Here is a 27214-nt window from a genome sequence, read left to right on the forward strand (position 1 = left end):
CTTCTGCAGTTGCAGTTTTCCTCATGACTTGCTTTGCTTGTTTCTGCCCTCCGAGTGAGAAAGTTAGTCCCACCCAAATGACGAAAGCAGGGTGTGACATGCGCTGCCGCCATGCTCTGTGTGAAATGGAACTGAGGTCACATGTCTTCTAAGATCAAATCTGTGTTAGTTGGGGAACATCTGCGAGACTATGAAGTGCCACAGCTGTGTTTGTCCTACTAAGAGTTTCCTGTTATTAGGTTCTGCACAGTAGCAGCTCCAGGCTACTCGTGATACCATTCTGCCTAAGCAGTTCGAAGATCAATGGACGGATTCCTGAATGGAAGATACAGGAGAAAAGACAATTTCCAAACACCAGTATAATGCCATTATGACCATGAAGCTACTGTGGTGTCCTGAAAATTCTAGCATTTAGTGAAACAGAGGATCATTCTTCTCAAAAGCAAACAGAGGCCAGGCTTTTATTTTTTGAAGTTCTGCATTTATTACAAGTTACCAATAAATAAATCCTAAAGCAACCACATTCTGCTTTCCCAGTATATCACTTTACACTTGAAATCCATTTTCCTACAATTGCTCACACATAAAAAAAAAACAATATTCCCCATGTGTAAGTGTACCACTCTTTGCAGGAGCTGAAAACGGCGTGGTGCGGCGGCGAGAGCGAAGGGTTTCGCATCAGACGTTGCTGGTCCAAGGCAGAGCATTGCAGTTGTACCCTTAAGAGGTACAGAGTAGGCTCCGTTTGGTCAATTGCAGCCTTATGAACTGGATGCATGAAAAAAAAAAAAAACAAATATTCATCTTGCCACAGATACATGGAACTGAGAAATAACACATTGCAAGGAAAAGCAGAGCTTTCCAGGGGTACCATTTGGCGTCGGAATGCAAAGACATTGCCGCCCAAAGGAACGGACGTATCACAGCATTTTGTTCAAGACCTTTCTTCAATACAAAGCCACATTTTTTATTTGTACCTCCTCAAAACTTAAATTTGCGTGTCAAGCTAAGGAAACCAAGCAACCCACAATACTGACTCGTGCGGAATGCGCCGCTCGTACATGTAAACCGCGGGCGTATTTAAAAGTGAAGGCATTGTAGTTACTTCACTCAAACCTTTTGCTGGACATTGCATTTCTGTAAGTAACAGGATAAATCACAGACTCCATGGGGGGGGGGGGGGGGGGGGAACGTTAAGGCACCTGTATGTGCACCATTGAAAATGATCTGCTTTCAATGTTGACATCATATTATGGCTGCACAAATAATAATTAATAAAAAAATTTACGTAAAGATGAGGAGCAGCTGGAAATTTGAAGTTACCTTTTATTCTTAAAAGATATATAATGCCTTTGAGGGCTGTGTGGATATTTTAGTTGTAGATTTTGCTCATAGGCCTATAATCCCCACAACTTAAACCTAAAGTCGCCGTGACCCAAATACAACGTCTCTACACTGAAATTTTCATCATATCATTCAGATATTTGTCCCAGTGCTCCATCGCAGAAACTTAACTGCCGAGCACCGTACCTTTATTCACGGAGGTTTCTACGTTTCCCGTATGTGTGTCGACGACAATCTGAATTGCCTACATCCCACACGGCAACACCACCAAAAACAGCCTTAATCATGATCGCCTGTAACCTATGCATGCATTACTGCTGCATCTCAAACACTGGCAGTTTTCGGTAACTTTCAAAAACAATTTAATTATGAATTATCATTTAGCAGTTAATACTACTCTTATCATGTGGAAAAAAAGCCAGCCTAAATGTTTAACGATGTCAACTAAAGTCAATGAGACAATTTTATTTCTTAAGATGGCATTTCATGTCAGTTCCAGCTGGAAATGTTTGGTTAGTCCAGTTCATTGAATAAAACATGAACCAACTACAAGTGAAATTTGCATATACCCCCAATTACACCATGGCCAAACATTTGTACGCTGTTAAGTCGCCGACACGCACAATACAGGCACACATCATCTCGCTGGCATGGAGACGTATGTCGGAGGCATGTCAGAGAGCTGACATTACTGCCCGCGGACAGAACAGACATGATGGCAGGGCGATTAAAACGTGGATGAACAGCTCTGAAAGACGTCTGAAGCCAGCGACGACAGCAGCTGAATCACAACTTGGCAAATTAAACACTGATTACCTAATTCATTAAAAGGTAGCAAAAATCCCTTTGTCCACAACAGGTACACACACAAAAAAAAAAAAAAAAAGTACAAAGACTTGAACGTGGGGAAAAAAAAGTACTCCCTTTAAGATAAAACTACAAATACATGGCATGCTAAACAACAGAAGGTGAAATTTCCATTTACGTTCTTTCATTCATTCAATTTTTTTTTCCCATTTATGAAAAGAATGTTTTACCATTGTCAATACGGAATTGTCATTGACTGCCTTTTGCTGCAGATCTATATGAAAAGAAGTAAACCAATGGAATCAGTGTGGGGAAAAACCATAAATCCTATCAAGGACTTCCAGTATCAGACAGCCAATCAGATTCAGGTCTTACATACATGTATCTATAAATCGTGTCAGAGGCCGAAAAGTCCAGATCCGGCCTGGTCAGTGTTCGTCCCGACACGAGGGCCCCGACAGATAACCGTTGGTCCCGTTGGCCCCGCTGGTGCCGTTGGTGGCACTGTTATGGAGTTTTTGTGTCGGGGGGGGGCCTTCCTCCTCATCGGAGCTGGACTCTATGTCACTTCGGTCATCTTTGGACACCTGGGAAGACACGTTACAACAGTGAGAAGAGCGAAAGTCCACAACACTGGCATGGAGCTAGCAGGAAGGATGCTGATGATGCTGATGTGAGATCTTAATGGAGTTTTAACTGAAGAGAAAATTTCCAAAACTCACTCAGTCCTCATGTAACCCAATGAATTATAAAAATTTCTAAAATTCCACTCGGTCAAAAGAAATTCTCAAAAACATATTTCGGTGGACTGGATGAGTTTTAGAAATTCGCTGTTCAATTTGCATTCTGCTTTGGAAGACAAATGGAGTAACAATGGGAAATGATAGGTTTGCATGGAACCGCGTGCTACCAGCTACATGAATTTTACTTAAAGGTAGAAAACAAAATAAACCAATATCTGTGATGCCCCTAAAGTGTATATAAAAAGTGACACCCCTGTTAAAATGGCAGGTTTTTATGCTGTTAAAAATGAGATCAACGATAAATCATTTCATTCCCACCTTCAATGTGACCTGCAACCTGTAAAATTCCATTGAAAAACAAACAACCCAGTTAGGAGGAAGAATTAAAAAATATACCTACAACAAGCTGGCTGCATACGTCTGCACGCCTATAAACTAATACTTTGTTGAAGCACCTTTTGATTTAATTACAGCATTCAGACTTTTTGAGTACAAATCTGCCATCAATTAAAGTGACTGTGATTCACCCCAAATAAAGTTCAGCTGTCCTAGTAGGATGTTCCTGACATTCACTCAGTTGCGTCCTACAGCAAAAGTCATGGTTCTCAGAGAGCTTACAAAGCAACAAAAGGGATCTCATTGTTGAAAGGTATCAGTCAGGAGAAGGGAGCATTAGATATACCATGGAACACCATGAAGACAGTCGTCAAGAAGTGGAGAAAATATGGGACAGCAGTGATGTTACCGAGAACTGGACGTTCCTCCGAAACTGATGAAAAGACAAGACAAAACTGGTCAGGGAGGCTGCCAGGAGGCCTACAGCAACACTGGAGGAGCTGCTGGAATTTCTGGCAAGTACTGGTTGTGTACCTCGTGTGACAACAATCTCCCATGTTCTCCATATGTCTGTACTATGAGGTACGGTCGCAAGACTGAAGCCTTTTCTTACAAAGAAAAACATCCAAAAAAATTGCAAAAAATACACCAAAAGCATGTGGGAAAATGTGTTATGGTCTGATTAAACCAAGGTTGAATTTTTTGGCCACAATTCCAAAAGGTACGTTTGGCACAAAATCACTGCACATCAGCAAAAGACCACCACACCCAAGCATGGGGGGGCAGCTTCAGGCTTTGGGGTTGTTCTTCAGCTTGAACTGGGGCTTTAGTCAAGGTGGAAGGAATTATAGTAAATCTGCCTAGATCAAGCTGTCCTTGCAAACTGAGTGACCGTGCAAGAAGGAGACTAGTGAGAGACGCCACCAGGACACCTATCACTACTCTGAAGGAGTTACAAGCTTCAGCAGCTGAGATGGGAGAGACTCTGCATACAACAGTTGCCCCGGTTCTTCACCAGTCAAAGCTTTATGGGAGAGTGGCAATGAGAAAGTCACCGTTGAAGAAAACATATCAAATCTTGACTAGAGTTTGCCAAAATGCATGTTGGAGAGTCCATGGTCAAGTAGAAGAAAGTTCTTTGGTCTGATGATACCAAAATGGAGCATTTTGGCCATCAGACAAGACGCTATGTTTGGCGGACATAAAACACTGTACATCACCACAAACACACCATCCTCACTGTGAAGCATGGTGGTGGCAGCATCATGCTGCGGGGATGCTTCTCAGCAGAAGGTCCTGGAAGGCTTGTAAAGGTAGAAGGTAAATTGAATGCAGCAAAATAGAGGGAAATCCTGGAGGACAATTTGATTCCATTTGCAAGAGAACTACGGCTTGGTAGAAGATTTCTTTTCCAGCAAGACAATGATCTGAAGCATACAGCTAAAGCTACACAAAAATGGTTTGAAGACAACAAGGTGGATGTTCTGGAGTCAAAGCCCAGACCTCAATCCCACAGATAATTTGTGGCGGGACTTGAAAAGGGTTTTTCACACCCAATCCCCATGCAACCTGACAAAGCTTGAACAGTTTTGTAAGGAATAATGGAGTAAAAATTCCATATTAAAGCTCAGTTATGTCCAGATGTGCAAGCCTGATTGAGACCGATCCACACGGACACCGTGCTGTGATGGCAGTCAAAGGTGCATCTACTAAATACTGACTTGAAGCGGGTGAATATTTATGCCATCACTTATTTCATGTTACATATTTTTATTTAATTGTCATTATCTTGTAGAAATTAGTTTTCACTTTGACATTAAAGGAGGGTTTTTTGTATTTTTTTTTGTCAAAAAAGCAAAATTATGTTGATCATGATCGATTTATAAAAGCAATAAAAGGGAAAACATCCAAGGGGGTGAATACATTTTATAGGCACCGTAAATTAAAAGGTGATTCAACAAAGTGTTATGTGTGCAAGGTTATGCAACCAGCTTATTGTATGTTTTTTTTCTTCTCCCCCCTCCCAAAGAAATGTTTGTTTTTCAAGTGAAATGTACAGGTTATAGGTCACATTAAGGGTGGGGAAGTTTTTAAATGCTTTATCGTGGTCTCTCTTGCGTCACACAAACCTGGCATTTTAACAGGGGTGTGCACACTTTTTATTTTATCTACTGTATATGTGGGAGAAGAGAGAAAAAAAACAAATGTGAACAAATACTGGTGGGACAGAAACAGAAGTTTAACCCACATGAGTAAAAGCTGACAGCGGCATCTGGCATCATGATGACCAGGGGTTACATTTGACCCCCATGTCTCACCTCCCCACCCCACTTACATGCAAAGGGTTCCATTTTCCCGCCTTCGGAGGTTGCAAAAAGGAAGAGCAGGAAGAGGCAAGATGAGAAAGAAAAAAATATATACATATGTATATGGCAAGAAGGACCACAGACAGTGAAGTAAATAACCAACCCCCCCCCCCTCTGAAGAACCACTGTTTCTCAACTGGTGACCATTTTTTTGAGCGGCGAAGTGTGTGGCTAAAATATTTAGAAATTGTTTTCTGTTGGATTTTCTTTTTTTTGCGCATCAAGGCAAAGTGTTACTGTCACTCTACTACTGCTGCTATTACTACTGCACGGATTTTGTTACATGATCAAGGGAAAATGTGGCTCATGAGGCTAAACCATCTAAACCATCAAACATCTCTAGTCGTCCCCAGTGCTCACTTAAGAAACCAGCTTGATTGGAAAACTGCCGGTTCTAGGCCTGGAGTTGGAGGTGCGGTGAGAGAAGGCCGGTTCCCTCACCTTTCCCCTGGAGACGGCCCTGCAGGCGATCCTCACGATGAGGTAGGACCAGAATGAGTGCAGCACCAGCAGCAGGAACAGCAGCACATTGAAGACCCACCAGGATGGGAACGGGCCCACGATCTCCCAGCTTTCAAACAGTGTGCTGTTTAAAATCCTGCGTCACAAGAGGGAAGGAGACCGGGATCAACTAGGAAAACAAAGAATGGTATAAAGAGGCATTTAAGGTCACACAGAGATCTACTTTGTCAAAAAAAATGTTTCTTTACAAACTGACTTATCCATCCATTCAGCCATCAGCAATAAGTCTATTTCAGGAAGCAAGGGAAACACTTTAAGGCTAGTTACTCCATCCATCCATCCATCCATCCAGTGAGTCTATGACACACTTGATCCAGGAAATTTACAGGCACAAATTCCATGTTTCTGGACTATGGGACGAAACTCCATGCAAACTCCAACACATGCATAGCTGGATTCAGGAATCAAACCTACCACTTGTTGGTTGGTATAGCACACTACTATAAAGTGAGACTCCCCAACACTTCTCTCCATATAAAAAAGCCCCTTGACACAAAAACTCCCTGGATAATCGCAAATCGATAATGAAAATTAAAACATAGATCCAGAAAGGCAGTGAAGGTAACACTTCACAGGTCACTGGCTGTAACACTGGTAGTGGCTGGAAATTCCTCCGCAGTGAAATGCTCTTAGTTCCTCGTAGACGGTGCAGACATGTTAAACAATGCACAGGGCAGAAGTGAAACCAAACACAGGGCAGAGCAGTGGTGCCCCCTCCGTATCCAGCAAGCTGCCCCCATGGCCGCCTACAGCAGGGGCCATAATTCATAAAGAGGGCCAACCTTAGCCAATGATGAATGAATGTTCTGAATCTGTGTGTGAAGGGGAGGAAGCACTCTGGGGACCAATCAGCTTTCAGCTGAGGTCAATGCCCCATTGGCCCCACCCATTTAAACACCTCTGACTTACATGTCACCTACAATGTCTGTACCACTGCCTGCTACACCGCAGTGTTCATTCTCACAAACATGCATCATATATATTTGCACACATGATATGTTAAGGGCTCATTTGTAGCTACTCTCATCTCATCTGCTGAGAAAGTGTCAGGGAATCATTTTCAATTTACTCCCATTTAATAGCCCTTCAGTGTTTTTTGGTAATACTATAACATACTATCTGGTGGAAACGATATAAAATAAAATGGCTGACTGAAATAACTGAGCTTTAATTTAAATTCAACTCCTACATCCTCTTATCTGTTTCCAGGGGTGTAGGAACAGGGGGGGACATGTACTCCGCCATATTTAATTTTGATTCATTCATCCCACCCTATAAAAACACCTTTGTATTTAAATTAAGTTGTGCCCCCCCCCCCCCCTTCAATATCAAACTCTCTCCTACGCCATTGCCTGTTTGCTATTCATTACTTGCACACATAAGACTACAGCAAAATCTTCTGGTTCAGACAGCAATGTGCATCAAACTGCTAGCATTCCTTTAAACTCTGACTGAAATGCGAAGGCGTTAAAGTTCAGCAAGCGCGATGTGTCAGGCACGTTTTCGCACAAGCTGCCTGACAGCGGCATCTCTAGCAATTATTTAAAAACCTCCCGACCTCAAACGGTTCAGAGAGATACAAAGTAAAGCCTCCTGCTTTGTGATTCTATCACCAGAGAGAGTGAACGAGAGAGAGAGAAGAAAAATCTATTTCAGGACTAAAATAAGATTTTTTTTTTTTTTACATTATGCAAGAGTAGCGAGTCCTTAAGGGGAGGTCAGCACCATGGCAACCGGTTTACAGCAGTAGTGTGATGGTGGCTATTATGAAAAATATGAACCCAGGTGGAAGCAGAGTTTAGGCGTAAAGAACTGCAGATATCCTTAGAAATCTTACCATTTGACAATAAATGGATTGTATGACACTGCAGCTCCTGCCATCCCCGCGTTCAGACGATGGAGTTCAGGTCTGAACGCGACTTAACGCTACCATTTCATGACGCTCCTCTTAGCTACAGAACCACCGGCCCACCAGTCTCCAAAGGAGTCTGATAATCACATTCCTATAATCCAAACCCCATATTACCCCAGCTGTGCCATGACATCATCCCCGCTCAGAAGCGCACAAGCCGGAATTTAAGGAACAGAATCAGAGCGGTAGTAGGAACGTGGCGAGGAACACAAGGCCGCTCCCAGCAGCAGGAACCTGGAGCGGCTACCAGGAGCCCATCGGACACGAGAGGCTCCAGTATTCTCCTGCCTCTGACTCATAGCCTATTTTTACACGCCCCCCCCCTGCCAAACCCATCCCCTTTCCGGCGGCTACTCTGTACATTTGCCAGCACGACCAGCCTGTCAGAATTGGCCCCCGGAGGCTCCATGGCCCCAAACGTGGCTGACTGGACAGGTACGTCACTTTTCAGCGGCTCGGCTAACCAAAGCGCAGCCTGGCTACTTGCTGATGGGCCAGCAGGCTCGGTCTTGGGGAGCGTCCCCAAAGCGGCACTCCCGGCCGGGCCCCATGCCAAGCCTCTCTCCCTGGCCTCAGAGCCCAGCTCTGTCCTGGCGCTTGCTGCTGCACCGAAGTGCCAAAGCTGGACCCTCTGGTGCTTTGTAAGCAATTCTGATCACTGCTTGTCTGCAGTCTTGCAGCGAGGCTCAAAAAAAAAAAAAAAAAAAAAAAGCACAGGAACTGAAAAACAAACGAGGCTTCTGCAACCTGGACGCCTGCTTACATGAATATAGGAGCCCAAGATGACGACTCGTACCGTTACCACTCAGGCTGGTTTATCATCTTTCTCTCTGCTACGGCTCACATCTAACTTACCGACGTCCACTAGCCGCTATTAATCGCCTCTCGCAAACACCCAGGCTTTCTAAAACACTTTTTGCAAATGATACGGTTTAAATACGGATTAAATAAATAAAAACCACTGCTGTAGCTATGGTTACGATTACTGGGTGCTTTTCCACGACTGAAGGAAGTCGCTCATATAGCGAAATAAAAATAAACACGACTTTTCCACCTAAAACAGCAACGTATATAGAACAATTATACAAGTCCGATAGCAAGCAGATGTCAACGAGCTTCGACTGAGGGTGGAAATCGATTTTATCACTGTCAGATATATGAGACCACAAATGAAACAGAAATTCATACGATTAAAAGAAAAAAAAAAACTCTAGCGACAATCTGATGGAGACGGTGTGAAGACGGTGGGAATCTTGTAACAGACTTACCAAATAGGATAAACACCCAGCCTGGAACTGGTAAAGACCAGCGCAAACATGACGAAAATCACGTTGCACAGTCTCTGGCACTTCGCATAGTTGGCCATTTTAGCGGCCTGCAAAGAAATAAACACTACTACGTCATCGTAACGCATAAGTGAATATATCGAAAGCACGTAGGATAAAAACATGTAAATATTATTCATTATGAGCTGTTATTTTATAGAGGCTGCCAAATTTGTGCGCTTACTTGGTGCAAAATTTTGTGTATGTCTGAGTATCTGTGGCGGGGTCTTTCCGATTCGAGTTCCCTGTCAGACAGCTGGCAACCCTGTAAGCTACATTATGTATGTGTCGAGCACACGCCAGACTGTCTTTATTTTTAATAATTTTAATCTCTTTTTAATTTATTAATTAATTCAGTGACATCGTGGATGAACCTTCCAGAGAAATTAATCAAGAAAAGAGCATTATACTAGAAGGCCCGCAGGGGGTGTTGGGTCACACCCCCGCTCTCACCTCCATCAAGACGTCGGCTGCATCATGAAGGCACATGACCAGAGCCCCCACCCGAGCCATGTTGTTCACATAGGAGAAGGTGATGAGGGAGATGGTCACCAGGTGGTGCAGAAACATGATCAGGAAGTCCTGGGTACCAGAGGGGTGGGACAGTGACCAGGAGGCAGTGACAGGGCTGTTAAATTTAAATCGACATCTTATAGGACAGAGAACCCATCCCCCATTGTATATTTTGCTTTAGTACTTACAAAAACACTCACTTTTAAAGTTCTAACATCTTCAATTAATCAAAAAAGAATGTGGCATTGTTCATTTAAGGAAAATCTATGTTCAACATATCAGATTATTGTAAAATGTGCAAAAACGATTCATGCCACCAAGTAGTGAAAGTCCTGTATTATATTTAATATTATAAAAACAGCAAAACTGCAAGGAGCATGATGAATGCTGAGAGAGGATGCAGGGCTGCGAGGAAAGCTTCTGGGACAAACTGGCACTAACTGGGAGTTTGGGTCCTATCCCAGAGCCACCAGCAGAATCATACAACATCCTGTCAACCCCCACCACTATGCAACGCTGCTTAACCCCGGTCTGCATTACACACAGGGACACGTGCAGGTGCTGCATTGTTAGAGTAACAGCACTCCTGTGACCATTTTTTACATTATTCACTCACTTCATTTGACTCTGTTTATACCCTGGGGGGGCAACAATGAGACAGAGCTAATCCGGACCGGCATACGGCCCACGGCAGGATGGCACCCCACCCCCCCACTTTTCCGGGGGCTATTGACATCCGCTCGTTTTCCTGTGATCCCTCCCTAAGGTGGATTAGCGGATCTGCTATGTAATCCGTTCAAGCAGCCCTAATTGCCCGTTAAGACATATCATGAGCACCTAAGTTAGACGCTTCCCAAGGTAAATTCTGGAAAACACAGAATACATTCATGAGTCCTGCAGATACTAAGAAACAGCTCTGACAGACACTTTCTTCATTTGGGTCGTATGTCGCTTGTACAGGGAGGGATGAGACAAGAACACACACACACGCACACCACTAAGCTGGGGCATGTACAGGGGCGTGGCCTCAGGGGCACTGGCCCCACCTAAAAGTTGATTGGCCCCTGGACTGCCCCATCCTCTGTCACTCACCAATTCAAAACATATCATTGGCTAATAACAGAGTTGGCCCCTCAATGAATTACAGCTCTTCTTATGCCGCCCACCTTAAAAAAATTACTAGAATTGGTCCATGCCGCTGAAACTACAGCAACTTTAAACCTAGTGTGCATCAGGCTACACCAATACCCTAGAGGGCTCTGGGACACGGGTAGATTGTAGCAGTCGGCATACAGACAGCCGAGGGAGTGAGGCAGCAGAGGAGAAGGAAGAGGTGGTGTAAAACAGAACGGAAGGATGGCGAGAGAGCAGAGGACATACGGGACTCGAGCAGGGGATGAAGGAGCTCTCCTCAGTGCGTGGCTTTGTGCATGAAAAAACTGAAAGAAGAAGGGGAGAAAAAAACAGACAACATGCCGAAAGTCAACAAAGGTGATTAGGAGGGAAAAAAAGAGGGGAGAAAAAACATGGTGATATCTACTGAGAGCTGAGAAGTGAGTGATGGGGGAAGGATGAGTATGAAGAGAGCCGCTGTCGGAGGAGGACACAAAGGCTGCAGACCGCGAAGAGAAAAACGAAGCAGAGGAGGAGAATGGTAAAGTCTGGCATGACCTGTGGCTCCTGAAAGACCACACTGATCTGGGGTCAGCTCACATGATGCTTCAGTACGGGTCTGAAAACCCCGAAGAGATCGGGCCAGCAGACTGATAAAACTTGCAGCAAATGAAGATTTAAATAAGGCCTTTTATAATATTATACTACAAACACAAGATACTGGCCAAAGCTTTATATACTGTTGCATATTAAAATTCCTAGTGCATGTCCAGCTTTGTTTGTGGATTCGAATCATAAAATATAGATTTTAGACAGAAAAAACATTTTCTGTACTGTAATGTACGGAGATGCTTTTTTTACTGAGTATGTTTGACTTGCAAGGTGCTAATTTTCATGGATTCTGCTGACAGAGGAGTACGACTGTAAATTTACACCGCAGATACTTTCAAAGCAATGCAGGGTAGAAAAGAGAATAACTCCCACCCCCCAACCTTCAAACGTTACGAAACATTCGGGAAGCGTACGGTTTGATGTTGGGAGAGATGGGACTTCTATAAATCAATCTGAATGCCAGGAAGGGGGATGTGTGTGTGCCTGAGGGTGTGTATACGGGTGTGTGTGTGTCAGATATACATTACATTATAGTTAAGGTTAGGGCTGGGTAGGGGTTAAGGGTATCGTGATTTTGATTGGGATTAGGGTTTTGCCCATAGAAATGAATGGATGGTCCTCACAAATTTATGAGTACAGACCTGTGTGTGTGTGTATATACCTTCAATCCTAAGCAAGGAGGCTGTATGTGATACTTTACAAGCTTTCTTGAGCATGGAAGGCAGACAAGTTATTTCAGAGCCTGTATTCTACTCCAAATTGGGGATTTGACATGACTGGGTTCTGAACAGAAAATAATTCTGAAAGAGAAGTGAGATGACCATGCTAGGCGGGGAGGAGATCCGGGAATCGAGGACGCCGCGTCCTTGGAGGTTCGATGTCGAGAAGGGTGACATGTCAAGCGCTGATGAATGTGTGGTGTTTGTCCCTGACAGCGATACTATACCGAAAATATCTCATTAAACAGGAACGGATTGCATTTTGTTGGTTCAGGCCATGTCATTATCACTCTCTGCTGTTAATGTTTCACATTCGTGACAAAATGCTTCACACCGTTTCATCGGATGAAATATTTAAAAGCCGACGCTGGCACGAAGCTACGCTGCTCGGAACAGGAGCAGGGTGACGGTGAAAGTGCCCCCTCCTACTGAACATCGTTAATCAAAGCAATTTTCAGTATGACTTGGTGCATAACTAAACTATTTGTTGCAGTAACAAATCAGTTTTCTGCATTTTCCCTCCAAAATGCTTGCTAACCAATCACAGTGAGGTGCCACAGCCCGCCCACACCCCACCTTCCGATCCACTCCCCTCGACTCCTACCTTCCTCCTGATGTCCGTGAACTGGGAGAACAATAAGGAGAGGTAGAAGGACAGCTCCACTATGTAGTAGTAATGGATGTCCATGGTCAGTGGCTGTGGGGAGAGTGGACGGAGAGAGTGAGCAGAGGTGACTCAGGACTTTGACGGAGGTTGAGGTGGTTGTGACACCTTGGTGGACGGACGACCTGCTGGGCTGTCAGAGCGTGACGGCAGCTTCTACTCGAGGGGCAAAATAAACCCCCTGCAGAGTAGTAGTTAGAAATTGGGTCGCTGACGCAAATACTGCCCTGTATGCTTCATTTTCTCAAGGATTATGTACACAGAAGTACTGCTCTCCTCAGCCAGGGAGATTCCCGTTGCATTATTTAAGGCTAATATAACAGACATAGGCGAATTACTGTAACTGAAATATCCGTGCTTCTACTTTATCATACATATCATACATTATTTATACATTTTGATCTGGAAATGGTAGAATCCTTACCTGGTAAGGGTAGTTGTACCAACATTCTCTGGTGTTCCATTGCCAGGAGGTCTACATCATAAAGGTAGGGAGGGAGAGGAGGGAGATCACATGGACAGGAGTGGAAGCTCTTAGGATTTTCAGGATGCGATGAAACGAGTGCAAGAAGAACCCAGATGCAGCTATGTGCCGAAGAGACAGTTCAATGCACGGTGCCTAAAAGGCGAAGAGGTCCTTCTTCAGGCTCCCAATGGTGGGCTCACACAAATGTTAGTCTGCAGGCCTTTTAATGTAAAAGCTCCAGAGAGAGGAAGGCTGCAGGTAACGATGTGAGGAAACCTAAGCAAAACAATCCCCCAACCTAAATGCGTAGGTGATTAGCATAGTGATCTTGAGGTTTCTCCTACTTTGAAAGCTCATAAGAAATTCCAGGCCAAGCCTCCAATACAATTTAGGCCTACTGCCTGTATTCTGGGGGGGGGCAGGGGGGCTGTGCCAGCTGGTGTTGACCAAGAATAAATTATCCACCATTGCAAGAACAAACACCATGGTCCAGAAGCAACGCTCACACAGCGACGTCGACGTAACGTCATGCGGCTCACTGGTTAGAAGTAGCGTCAGATACGTGCTTGTAGCACACAGACACTAATTATCTGTTACGTTCCACCAAAATCCTATGATAAGCGGAATGGCAGCATGATTCTTTTGATTGTGATGGGAAAGACGTCAAACAGGCAGCTTAGGCGCGCATCTCAGCGGCAGAGTGGACAGCTTATCTGACAAGGTCGCGGGACGACAAGCCTCCGACACCCCTGGATAATGCCGAGCTGCCCCAGCCTCAGTAAGATTGTCCTTCACTTATTCTGCATCGCTCATACCGAGCAGCATAGGGAACAAGGCCTGTGAGCCAAACCACATGTCTTTGGAGTGCGGGATGGAACCAAAGACCCCACAAAGGGTCGAGGTAGGATGCGAACCAACACTGGAGGTACGAGGCACCGGTGCTACCAATTAACAACCATGTCACCCACTAATACTCCGTTGATTATTGTAAATACATTTTTTAAACTACAGATGCACCTCGATTTACCTTCCAGTAAACCTAAGTTGAAAATATAGTGTTTGATTTGAATTTGATATAGTGAATAAATAAGTACTGTAACTCGCTAAATACGAGATACGTGATTATTTGCTCGCCATTTGTGCATAAAACCAACATTCCAGGCACATTGGAATCCTTGTACGGAGTAAACACAACACGTATTTACAGAAAAAGATGGTAATATCTACACAAGGAAAGAAATTTAAATACAAGTATTAATGAAGAACAACTATGAAGGAACTTAAATACAATACGAGATGTAACACAAGGCTCTGTTTCAAGAGCTGTATAAACAGTTTTCTTACATACGTAGTATAGTTGGTTGTTTGTTTGTGTGTGTGTGTGCGCGAGATCGCTACAGAGACGGGAAGTGTGGCTGCATAGATGTTGCCGTCACCCAGCATCAGCAGAAGGCATCGTACAGCATACAATTAGCCCTGGGACAGATCAAAATTTGGAAACTACTGAACGTGCATCACCATCGCATCACCGCAGAGTCGAAGATATCGCAAGTCAAACCATCATTAAGCGAGAAGCAGCTGACAACTAATTCTAATTCTAACTTTGAGAGGATTTAAAAAAGGATTTTTGAGGGGACTGTCTGTTTATGTCTTTATTGGGTAGAACACCTTGGTCAGTGTAGGCTGTCAATGTGAGCAGATTCACTGATGAATAATAGATTAGGCTGCTCTTAGACAGATGAAGGTCTGGACTTTAAAGGTTCCAGCAAACACATTTATAGTCAGAGATCCATCAATTACAGCCCTCATCCAAATTTCCCCAAAATGTCATCTTTCATCTCAGGTTCTCACTACCATTTTTTTTAATGCACTCTTTTAGGTGACTCAACTCAGATGAGTATCTAGCTTCCTCTCCAATTGTTAGGGCCACAGATAACAGCATGTGGGGGGAAAAAAGAAAAATCTCCCAGACTTCTCTGAAATAATTTCTGCAAGCCGTTTAATTCGACGTCTAATCTGATCGCTTGAGAGGAGAAGCTTGGAGTTTTTCCAGCATCATCATCGGCACAAGATCTTCGAGTAATTTCATGTTCACATCAGAGATAACAACAATTTAAAAAAAAAAAAAAAAAAAAAAGCCCGACCCCTTACCTTCTTCAGGAAGCGCACTCCGTAGGTGAATATGTAGAGGTAAAATGTGAATCTCCACCTGCAAGAAGCAGAAATTGGGAGGTGGTGTCAGTCAGGGATATGTCTCGGTGAGATGAACCTGCATACGACTCACAGATGAAAGCAGGTCGAGCTGCCTGGCCCGGCCCCCCCTTCAGTGCTAGACAGATGAGGACACGGCGAAGGACGAACTTTCAGGCCACATTCTGTCTGCGCTCTGCCCAGACTCTCATTACAAATTCACAGCATCATTGAGAATACCTTGTGCTGCAAAGGCATGCAAGATAATTAAAATAGAGACACACGGGGAGGAGGGGGGGGGGGGAATTGTGGCTCAGTGGCCTAGGGGATCAGAAGGTCACCAGTTCAAATCCCATCCTCAGCAAAATACGCCACATTAACAGCTCAAACGCAAAACGTCCCTCTCACCTGTACATGTCTCAAAGGAGAGCAAGATGAGATACTGCATGTGAAAAAGGATTCGAATGCACTTGTAGAAATGGCAAATACAGCATCATTTCATGCTCTTTCCTTATTCTGAGTTTCAAGGCAATGAGAGAGAGAGAGCTGGACAACTTTCAGAAAGGAGCTTTGTGTAAATCTCATTTACTGCTCAGGGTTCTTTCTGCAGGAATGTCACTCCCAGCATGCACTGCACACGGCCCACACTCTCTGCTCCGTTTCCAAATTCTGGGGAGAGCATCTCCAATTCGACAAGCGACTCGGTGGACGGACGGGCTCCAGGGCTGAGACAAAACACCCATAAAAACAGATTAACGAGTCGCGCATCTGTTCTGCTGAAAGGTGGCAGATGGGTAGCCCTCTCCCGATCTAAATGGCCCGTCACAGGACAGACGCCCGCGAGCGACATGGAGCGCACTTCCTTGCCGCAGGTGACCACTTCATCCCTCATGCTTCCCCCCCAAGGCTAGAAGTGAAAGTGACAGTGGCCGTGCACGAGAGGCCCAGCCGTTACCTGAGCGCTGGGGAAAGGTTTCCGATTTCATTTTTCCGGCTATTGCTAAGTGACGGCCTTTATGCTTTTGGCTTCCTCAGCAGCCCTCTGCAGTCTCTCTCTTATTTCCCATAATATACCCATAACACTTCCACTTGTGGATCACAAATCTCAGGGGTGGGGGGACAAACAATCTAATCACAATAAAAAAAAAAAAAATTTTAATCACCAATTTGATTTAAACTGATAAAACTTCATTAATGAAAGACTGAATTACATCCATTTGTTATTTTTCCCCACAAGCAAAAATGTGATTTTTAGAAAAGGTAAACAATACTGGTTACTCTCAGAGCTGAGTGTTTTTAGATATCTAATGTTACATCATCAGCAGCATTAGCCAAATCTCAACATGCATCGCGATGGAAAAAAAAATGACAACCCCCCCTCCCCTCCCCTCCCCCCCCCCCCCCGTTCAGATGCGGTCTGCGGTCCAGCTTCATATTGAGCATCGGCCCCCCCTTCACTGTGCAGGAATATGGTGGCGTTACAGTAAGAGCTCGGCACAGGTTTCAGCCACAAGGACCCAGTCACACCAGGCCCCGGCTTACGTCACCCGGAATTCACAGCAGCCTGTTCTGCATTCATCGCCTCGTCGTGCAAACAAACTCTCGTATGCCCCCTTCCATTGGTTCCCTGCCTGCAAGGACGCCCGCAACCACCACAGGGGAGCACTAGGGGGCAGCCCTCACATCAAACTCACCCCTCTCTGTCTCCCTTCCCACACGTCAATAAACTGGCAATATCAATCTCAGGATACTTTAAGCTGCCTTACAGTAAACGTTTTAAGTTACTGCCTGGCCTTACAACTATTTATCAGAAGCTTTTATCCAAGGCTATGCAGAAAGCAGTGTCAGACAGTCCATGAAGCAACTGGATGTTCCTGAAGGGCCCGACGGTGAGATCACTCTGCTCGGCTAACCCTGGGATTTGAATTAGCAACCTTTCGATCACAGACACACTGTCCTAACCCGCAGTGGAAATTTTAATAGACACCCGCGTGTATTAAGTTCTGCAGCAGGAATTTTCAGCGTGTCATTTTCAGTGTTGCTATGAGGCCTCGAGAGACGACAGGCGTGGCCAACCAGTCTTGAGGCATGAAGGCCGGCCCTGACCCCCTGACCATCTCCAGGTCAAATGCCAGGAAGGGGAAAGTTCTGCCAGGCAAATAAACAAATATACAACATACACTGTGATGCAAAACAGTTAAAAATAGAAACAGGAAGTCACCTAAAGGAGGATCAACAGAACACTCTGGCATACAGCAAAAGCCAGAAATCTCAACCTTTTTTTAAAAAATTTTTTTTAAAAAGTGCCCTCTGAGATGTATCTAACAGCCCAAATGTCTTTAGATGAACCTCCAAATGGAAAACAGACCAAGAGCAAAATACCCCTGACACTGAACTGACATGCACACGTACTGGAACGTGGTAATGCTAAGCGAGAAAATCTCAATTCGGTATCCGTAAAACTTTGCATTAGTCTTTGTAGCTGAGAGTATGCGTGATAGGGACTGCAAGCCGGGCTAATGTGGGAAGAGGAAACACACACGAAACAAGAATATGAAAGAAAGACCTTATCACTGGCCATAAAAGGTCATAAATGATTCAGGGAAGCAGCATTTGAAGAAACACCTCTGCTCACGTCAGCTACAGCAGCCCCCCCCCCCCCCCCCCCCCAAGGCCTCCATAGGTATCAGGGGGTCCGTGAACTTGGATGGGACAAAACTGACCTCTCTATTTTCCACTAACCTCTAATTAAAATCTCAGCAAAGGGAGAAGTCGACTATAGGTTTCACCATGCAGCTAATTAGGTCCTTGACACCGAGGTTAATCTATAGAGCTCTGAACCAAGAATCGCCCTGGTCCCTCAAGGCTGGCGAGAAGCTGAACAGGAAGAAGCCTTCAAAGATCTATGGGTGGCACAAAGGTCTTACATGCTCTCGCAGAAGCGGGTCAGCGTACTGGGCTTCTCCTGGTTCCGCCGATGCCGGAACCAACGTTGGATGGTCCTCACATCCCAGTCTAGCTGCTTGGAGAGGCCTTCTAACCTCTTCTCGTCTGGGTGCTGAGCAAGAACGTGAGAGGTGAGCTTGTAACTGGGTACATCAGGAGGATTGTTTAAGGTGGCGGGCATTAGAGGGCTCATAATTCACACAGAGGGGACAACCTTATTAGCCAATGATATGTTTTGAATCTGTGAGTGACAGGGCAGGGGGTACTCCAGGGGCCAATCAGCTTTCAGCTGGGACCAGGGTCCCTGTGGCCCCGCCCCTGCATACACCCCCTGTAGTGACACAAGGGGCTGATGACGTGTCACCTGACCATGTGAGGGTCACACATCAGGTGGGACACAGACATCTCACCTTCCAACGTCATCAGCGAACGCGCAAATTCGCATACGTGAAAGTATGAAATTGTAAAGGCTGCGACCACACCCCCCGCATACACCCCTGGGGCCCATGTCACAGTTAGGGCCTGGGGGGCTACAACCGTAACCGACAGAGCCAGACAGCTGACTGCACTGCACTCCATCTCCAAATGCCCACGTTCAGGTAGCCGTTAATAATGCAGTGAAATCTGAAAAAGAATATTCAGCTGATGTATATCCTGAAAATGTCACACCTAAAAGTGCTGAACAGTTGAGCAGGATTAAGAAAACACCTCTTTGTCTGAATTACCTCAATGGCCTAAGTGATACTGATAGACGTACTTCCTCAGAAATGGGTAACTTTGCACATTTGATAGATCAGATAGAGATAGATCTCGAACGGCTACATCTTCTAATGCGGATAAAAACATTCAAAAGCACAATTTATGTCACTATTAAAATGCGACTACGTTTGTGAAGTGTAGCTCTGCCTCTTGCTAAGGAAATACGTCTTTGTGACACAATCGGGGCCATTACCTTCCCAGACAAGCTAACCCAGACGGTCTGCTGAGCCCTCGCGCATGAAAACCCAGGGACGTTTGTCAAGGAAACCTGCTTCTCCTTTGGGCTAAAAATATCCGTGGTGTTATCAGCACATGGAGCTGCAGATACAATCCAGCAGACCCTGGAAGCCGTCACACTCAGCCCTTAAAATGACCCGAGTCTCAGGCTTCGGGTTTCAATTAACAACGAGCAGCGGTAACTTGTCATACCTTTAGAACCTTAAAAGGATTCTTGTACCAAGGTACACATGTAGCTAACGTCCACCATTAAAACAAACATGCTTCCAGAAAAGTCCCCTCACCTTGGTAATAGAAGTAAAGACTTTCTCCAAAATAGCATTTGGCTGTGCTTTCTGGGGTCCGTTTGCTTGGATCTTCAAACCCAGGGCACATGGCCTTGCAATGAACCTGCAGGAAACAAACAAGCAAAAAAAGAAATACCTTAATTACTTACAACTTAAGGTATCCACACGTAAATGTACAATGTGTTACAGATCTCCAGTTAGGTGTATTATCCATCCATTTTCCAACCCGCTTATCCTATTCAGGGTCGTGGGGGGTCTGGAGCCTATAACGTGAGGCAGGGAACAACCCAGGATGGGGGGCCAGCCCATCGCAGGGCACACTCACACACCAGTCACTCACACATTCACACCTACGGGTAATTTAGCGACTCCAATTAGCCTCAGCAGGTTTTTTGACTGCGGGGCGAAACCGGAGTACCCGGAGGAAACCCCACGACGACATGGGGAGAACATGCAAACTCCACACACCCAGGCGGAGACTCGAACCCGGGTCCCAGAGGTGTGAGGCAACAGTGCTAACCACTGCACCTCCATGCCGCCCCCTAGGTATATTACAATTTACTCAAAGATGAAAGTCTCCATAAAAGCTCACAGAGCAGGGCAAAGGCGTCTCCATCCATTTAGGGGGAAACATGACTATTGGCGGGGTTGTATTACCAGGTTCTGTTTTATGGGGGGGGGGGGGGGGTTACAACCCCACCACACCTGTAATTTTTAACCATGCAGCAGGGGAGCTGGCCGGTGGACACAGATACTGGCCAATCAGCAAACACCCTTCGAGCCCAAAAACACCATACAGTAACTCCATCCAAATCCAACGACTGATGGGACTGAGAAAGCTACCCAAGTCTGCGGAATAAAACAAACCCATTATATAAACACTGCAGCAAGCTGAATAAAGCTGCTTCTCTGACAGCAAGTAATACTGAATACCATAGCATGTCGAGGGGTGTCTGGGTCTAGCGATTAGAACTCTGTGCCTGTGACTGGAAGGTTGCTGGTTCAAATCCCATGGCTGAGAGAGCGATTTCACCACTGCGCTCTAGAGCATTGCCTTAATCCCAATTGCTCCAGGGACACGTTCACCCTCCTCTCACACTAGTGTACTGCTTCAGATAAGAACGTGGTAAATACAATAGAATGCGACTCGCTTCCTCAGTCAAAGAGCAGGTGTTGAATCTTTTTAGAGGTTAATCTCCAGTTCCAGGGCCCCCTTTTGTCCACATGATTTTCCACTAATCAGTGGTTTTCTGTTAACTGGAGATAATTACTTAAAAATCCTTAAATTATGAGTGGAAATTGAACAAAGATGCACCCAACTGCTGGTGGACAACATGACTGTTTCAGCTGGATGCATCTGGTTCTGCATTTGTTCCAACTATGATGTTGGCTAATAACATCTGCGGAGGACACACTGTACCAAGTCATCGTAAAATTAATCACTTATTATTCAGAGTAATACATTAGCAAAAGACAACTAATTCATTTAATCTACAAGATTAAGCAATTAACACTTTGCGTAAACATGCAAAGATGATACTTACAACTTAAAAAAACACCTCTGTGTCAAAGCTTCAGATAAGCATTTAATTCAACAACAACAACTCATCCTCCTATAGGGCATCAGCGATCATAGAAGTTTATCTAGCAGATTGCAGAGGTGGAAATTTCAGGTCCAGAAAGTACAAATCCAGACCGTGATTTACTTTCAACCAACCAGTTGAGTATAAAGAGTCACAGAGTACTCAACTGGCTGGTAGAAACAAAATCCTGGTCTGGATTTGTACTGTCTGGACCTGAAACTTCCACCTCTGGCAGATTGAACTGAAGTGGGTGAAGCATGTCAGGTTCAGGAGCGTCAAAGGGGATCCCCAGGAATCAGAGACCCCCTGTGATCCTTTGCACTTGGGAATAAATCGAACGCTCTATGGCCATGACCGACAAATGACCAGGAACGGCCACGATGCCAGTTATTTAGAAGGGGAACGTAATGTTGGTAACACATGATAAATACAGACACATATCGTCCATTAACAAATTAGATTAAGTTCAAAGTCAATCTGGATATGAGCCTATATAATTTGCTATTGCTCTAAAAGCTGAGTGGCTGAGCCTTTCCAGCGACTTGGATGACCCTCCTCTGCTGGGACGCAGCCGTACACATAAGGGTTCCCTTTTCAAACTGATTGAATACTTTGCTGCCAGTTTTCCGCAGCCGAGCAGATTTCCTAGCGCACGCCGGACACGCCGGACACGCCGCACCCCAAGCACTGCGCAGACAGATACGACAGGCAGGCAGCTTCAATAACAGCATCTCTTCCAACCTGACATGGGCCAATACTTCCATTCGGTCCGTGTGTCCATTTCAGACATCTTCTCCGGGATTGTTTCACAGTCACAGTGAGCCTGTAGCCCAGGAAACGTCTGGGGGAGGACAGCAGTCCATCACAGGTCAAACACTCACATACTAATGGCGGTTAGGGATGCCGATAAACTTAAAGACGACCTCTGTGGTTTGGGGGGGGGGGCAAACTGGCATGCAAACCCAATACAACCAGAGAAGGACTCAAGCCCTCAATCTTGTGGGGTCATAATCCTATACACTGATCCTGGACGTTGGTTTTGGTTGCTACAGCACACAGTATTATAAGAAGGGTCAATTTGGACTTTGATCCCACCCAGGATGTACTGCTAGACCAAGGACCCTGTGCGTCCTGGTAGCCCAAGACCCCCTGCAAGATCCTGACCAGGGTAAGCAGTTACAAGATGGATGGATGGATGTAGCACGATCATATTTTGATTCAAATAAAATCAAAGACATCAAAAAACATGCATAATGACATTAATGACAAGAAATTAACAATTGCAATAACAAATAAGGGAAAAAATGTAAGTATACATTTTTAAGTTGGCATGAAACTTTTATACTATACAGTGGATGACGTCAGAGTCACCTTCGGTTAGCACCTTAAGTTTTATCAAATTTAGCTGCGCAAGTTCAAAAAGCATGAAAACTCCAGCGTTCCCTCCACACTCTGCCAAGCTGAGCTCACGAAGACGTAGCGGACACCGGTAGCGGGCACCAGCTCCGAGGCCGCAGACAGCCCCTCCCACTTACCACAGTATTACACCTGCTGCCCACCAACTTAGACCCATGCTTATTTATCTACTGCTTTTTAAAACTCAGATAGCAGATGCAAACTGGGGTGTCAAACAGCAAGAAGGCCCCATGGCCCTGGAGAGACCCGGATCCTGTCCATCGCCGTCTGGCATAGCTGGACTGATTAACAGCTTAGCACCATTCCTTACATCAAAACAAAATCAACTAAATATTCAATAAGTGCTTTTTTTCTGGTTTGGAGCATTAAGAACTTTAATTATCAGACATACAAAACAGTTCAATTACAGGTCTAGTCATAATATTTAGTTAATACGAGATTTGGATTAAAGTGATCAAAAACAAATGCATAAGCATCACCCTTTGCAGCTATATTTATATAACAAATTTCCAAGGGACACTTCAGTTGCACCCTTGAGAAGTATAACTGCTCTTTTTAAATTATTCAATGGTATAACTGATTACAAAGTTAATCTGGATGAAAGTGTCGGCAGGGAAACAGGAGAAAGACAGCTGTGTTCATCACCATGTTCCTTGAGTTTAGGCGTGCATCCTCTTAAGTAATGCAGTTATTATATAAGGAATTAATAACAAACCGTTAACACAAATGAACACCGTGAACAGGACCACATAATCGTGACTAATATAAACTTTTGTAGAGCTCAGTAATACCCCAAGAATTCATCATGAGTTCTCAGGCAGGGAATGTTGGATCAGATACATAATACATTCCGGCTCCTCGATGTCTTACAATCGCTATGATATGAGACATATTCAGACGCTGCAGCGGCAAAGAGATTTTAATTTACATAACTCTCTGAAAGTGAGCTTTTCCCTCAGAAAATGCAGCTCAAACATACTGTGCCATATCTAACTTGAAATTTTTACTGTTAGAAAATCAGAATGGAGGGAGCGCTGATCAGTCCTCAGGAACGGGGAGCGTAACAACGCCAAAGGCCGTCTTCCTACAGTTATATAACAGATCACAGGAATGAAAGGAAAGGTGCGTCGGTTTAGCTTGCAAGTGCCCCAGCTACACTAGCTACCAGAGAAAAGCCGACCATTCTCAGCAAAACTGCAACCTGTTTCTGGAAGCCTGCAGTTACGCTTCTCGGAAAGTAGCTTTCATAGAGGCATGACCCTAAATGAAAATAACGACAAAGGTAAAACAAGACTTTTTTTTTCTTTTAAATAAACTATTGATAGAAAACCAAAAACAACCACAGAAAGCAGGAAATAACAGACTCTTGTAAAACTGCAATGAAAACCGAAGTTGGACATATATTTGAAAATAAAAACAATTATTTGGCTTTTGAAAAGGTCGGAATGAAGTCATCTCCAGCCATTTCTATTTCTGAAAGCCCTTGAGAATTGACTTCATAATTAAATCGTGCCAGAAGCAACTGGAGAGCAACAGCTGCTGAGCGCAGGCGGACTGTAGTGACCGACAATGCCACATCACCAAGGTTTAGAATATACTTTGAAGAGAGGTTAAATATAAAGATGGGAATGCTCCATATTCATAGCTGTAATATGTATGGATATTTTGCACGTATAGGTTTGCAAAGGGTCCCACCACTTTTGGGGGAAAGAGCAAGTTTCATGTCTCATTAATGCCGGCGCACCTGCAAACAGATCCAGCATCGGAAGAGCTGGGAAACTAGATCGGTCCAGGCTGCTAGCTGATATGTTTTCATCTGAAACGCGGTTGTAAAATACTCTGGCCATTATTAGAAAAAGAAAAAATATCTGAGAGAGATTTTCAGGCCTAACACTGATTAACCACCCCAGTAACAATTGTGATGCATTAAGTCCTCAAAATGCAACGTACAGGTTCCAACGATGCAGAATCAGGAAGCTGCCAGCCTATCATCGGCTTTACTTTGAACCGAAAGAGGTGGAAAACTCATAATGTCACGTGTACTTTTAGCAGCATGATTTTCACGTCACTTAGAGTTATACATTTAAGATAACACTATAATTTGCGCGATTATTTTCGGTTATCAATGAGACCATGTTAATCTAGTTATTTAGCGGCCTGTTAGTCCTTACTTTAATGTTTCCTAACACTTACCAAAGTAATGGTACGATTACACTGACTGCAGATACACAGTCAAGAATAAAACAAACGGGATGCATTTGCAGATCGTTCGAATGGCTTTGCGACAGCACGATCAATGAAGCCTATTACAAAAAAGTTTCAAACGAAACCATAAAACACGAAAGCTGGCACGATTAACATCGCAACCCTTATATCTGCGACAGTGTTTATTTTAATGTGCAAGTCAAGGGGAACATGGAGATGCATCATGTATTAGAAAACAAAAAGAAGTGTACTGTGTAAAGCTACCCAGACGCTGAGGATGCCAGCGTTAACAAACGCTGAATTCCATTCAGAAGTACATCTTTACTTACATCTTTAGCAAATTATTATAATGAAAATCCTCTAAATGAAGTGCACAAAGAATCCCACACCGAAATGAAAACGCTCTCGCCTCCTAGCGACTAGTGCACCCCTATACTGGAAATAATGGGCTAGCTGGATCAATGGGATTGCACATAATTCCCCAAAACTATTAATAAACCGGGCACAGAAAACACCATATTTCTGCCGAATGATAGTAACAAGTTCTGCTTAAATGTGTCCGTTCCTCTGCGAGCGATCACATTGCCTAAATCGGTGGCGTTTTAATGTCATTGGTGGATCAGCAGTCCAATCTCAGACAGCACGTCACAGGTCTAGCTACTTCCATGCTTTTTTCCCCTACCGATCTCCACATTTTTACCCCCTCAGGTGAAACACAGTGCCGCAACACGCGATCGCAACAAGAAAGCAGCGGCTCAGAGCCACTGACCTCTCGAAAACCAGGCGTATCATGAAGATACCCAGTGCCAAGGGGAAAGCCAGATAGAGATCTTCGGCTTGCGGGAAGGTTGCTTCGTCTGTGTTTTTTAAGTCAGCCCAGGTTACATTATGTGGCAGCCAAAACCTCTCGTTCCAAAACCAAGCCAAGATCCCGGCCATGTCCCCTTGATTTCTCTCCCGCAACGGCAAGAATCGCCTGCGCCTTTGATGACGGATACCACGTTGCAATCGCTTCTGACGGATGATCTTTGCAGGTCCGTCTGTGTGATGGGATCAGCTTTTGCACCGCCCTTTGATTTTTTTTTCGCGTGTGTGCCTTTCTTGGGGAAGTAGAGTCTGCCATACGCCATCTACCCCTCCGCGAGTGATTGGTGCATCTAAACGTCACACACGCTTTGTGCCGCACACGCAGTAAAGGTGCACACACCACGAGGACGCACGCTAGGGTTCCCTTTGTCATACGTCCGCAAAGTAACACCCGACTTTCACTTAAACTTAATGTATTTACCCGAAATCAATTACCTTCTTTTTGCAATTTGCAACAAATTCAATACATTAAAAAATGAATCGCACATTATCACACTTTTTCATTATCGTAGTTTACAATTAGGACGGCATTTATATAAGCTACATATAATTCCAGTTACAGACTGTAAATGTGAAATAATTGGTTGGTCCATTGAGCTAATACACCATAAGCACAAAAATCTTCCATTACGTAGCTTAAAATACAGCTGCAGGTAAAAACGCAAGGTTTATAAGGATTAAACGCCCAAAATATTAATTTTCGTAATGCCAGTCCCTTCAAATCTATAAGCAAACAAGCCTTTAATTTGCTTAGGATTTTTATGCATTATTCATTTCAAAGTGCTAATTAACCCATCAAGTAAATTCTAAAACAGCTTAAACATTGTAAATGACAATTAATAAGAAAATATGAAACATAGTACGTATTTTACCGGGGTCCTTAAACTATAGACTAGACAGTAGTACACTAGCATGGATCTCATGCTGCCCTCTGTCCCATTTTAACGTGTAAAATGTAGTATGTACGCATAAAGTTAAGGTTTAACATAGATATATGTGATAGATATAGACGTCTTTATGTCATAACTTTATTACAGACAGACAGACAGACAGATAGATAGATAGATAGATAGATAGATAGATAGATAGATAGATAGATAGATTCTGAGTTCTGTGGCTGTATGTTGCTCTCTGCTGGTCAAAGTTGATAATTTCCTGCTATAGTCTATGAAATAGATCTATGTTTATACGAAATACATCACATACATTTTTCTTTTAAAACTCACATTTTGGATTTAAAAAAGAGTATTCAATTAAAAAAATGATGCTGAGCGCATTGAGA

At 44.2% G+C, this 27214-nt stretch overlaps 1 protein-coding gene across 8 annotated transcripts; it reads right to left on the reverse strand.

The window, feature by feature from the left end:
* Nucleotides 1-469: 469 nt before the first annotated feature.
* Nucleotides 470-26194, reverse strand: cers6 (ceramide synthase 6). Of its 8 annotated transcripts, none has more exons than XM_048979223.1 (13): nucleotides 25835-26194; nucleotides 22186-22285; nucleotides 19859-19964; nucleotides 18560-18690; nucleotides 15594-15651; nucleotides 13401-13451; nucleotides 12917-13009; nucleotides 11249-11307; nucleotides 9809-9937; nucleotides 9299-9405; nucleotides 6038-6194; nucleotides 5566-5589; nucleotides 470-2738 (listed from the first exon to the last, which is right to left on the reverse strand). In XM_048979223.1, the coding sequence occupies exons 1-13, from the start codon at nucleotides 26002-26004 to the stop codon at nucleotides 2580-2582; spliced, it is 1344 nt and encodes a 447-aa protein (XP_048835180.1). In that variant the 5' UTR covers nucleotides 26005-26194; the 3' UTR covers nucleotides 470-2579. The 8 variants fall into 8 exon arrangements, with proteins under 8 accessions (XP_048835180.1, XP_048835185.1, XP_048835182.1 ...); XM_048979228.1 differs by having other exon boundaries at nucleotides 9809-9983; nucleotides 25835-25972; XM_048979225.1 differs by lacking the exon at nucleotides 22186-22285 and having other exon boundaries at nucleotides 9809-9983.
* Nucleotides 26195-27214: the final 1020 nt, after the last annotated feature.

The sequence above is a fragment of the Brienomyrus brachyistius genome, chromosome 16 (genome assembly GCF_023856365.1).
Source record: "Brienomyrus brachyistius isolate T26 chromosome 16, BBRACH_0.4, whole genome shotgun sequence".
In the NCBI taxonomy this organism is placed as follows: domain Eukaryota; kingdom Metazoa; phylum Chordata; class Actinopteri; order Osteoglossiformes; family Mormyridae; genus Brienomyrus; species Brienomyrus brachyistius.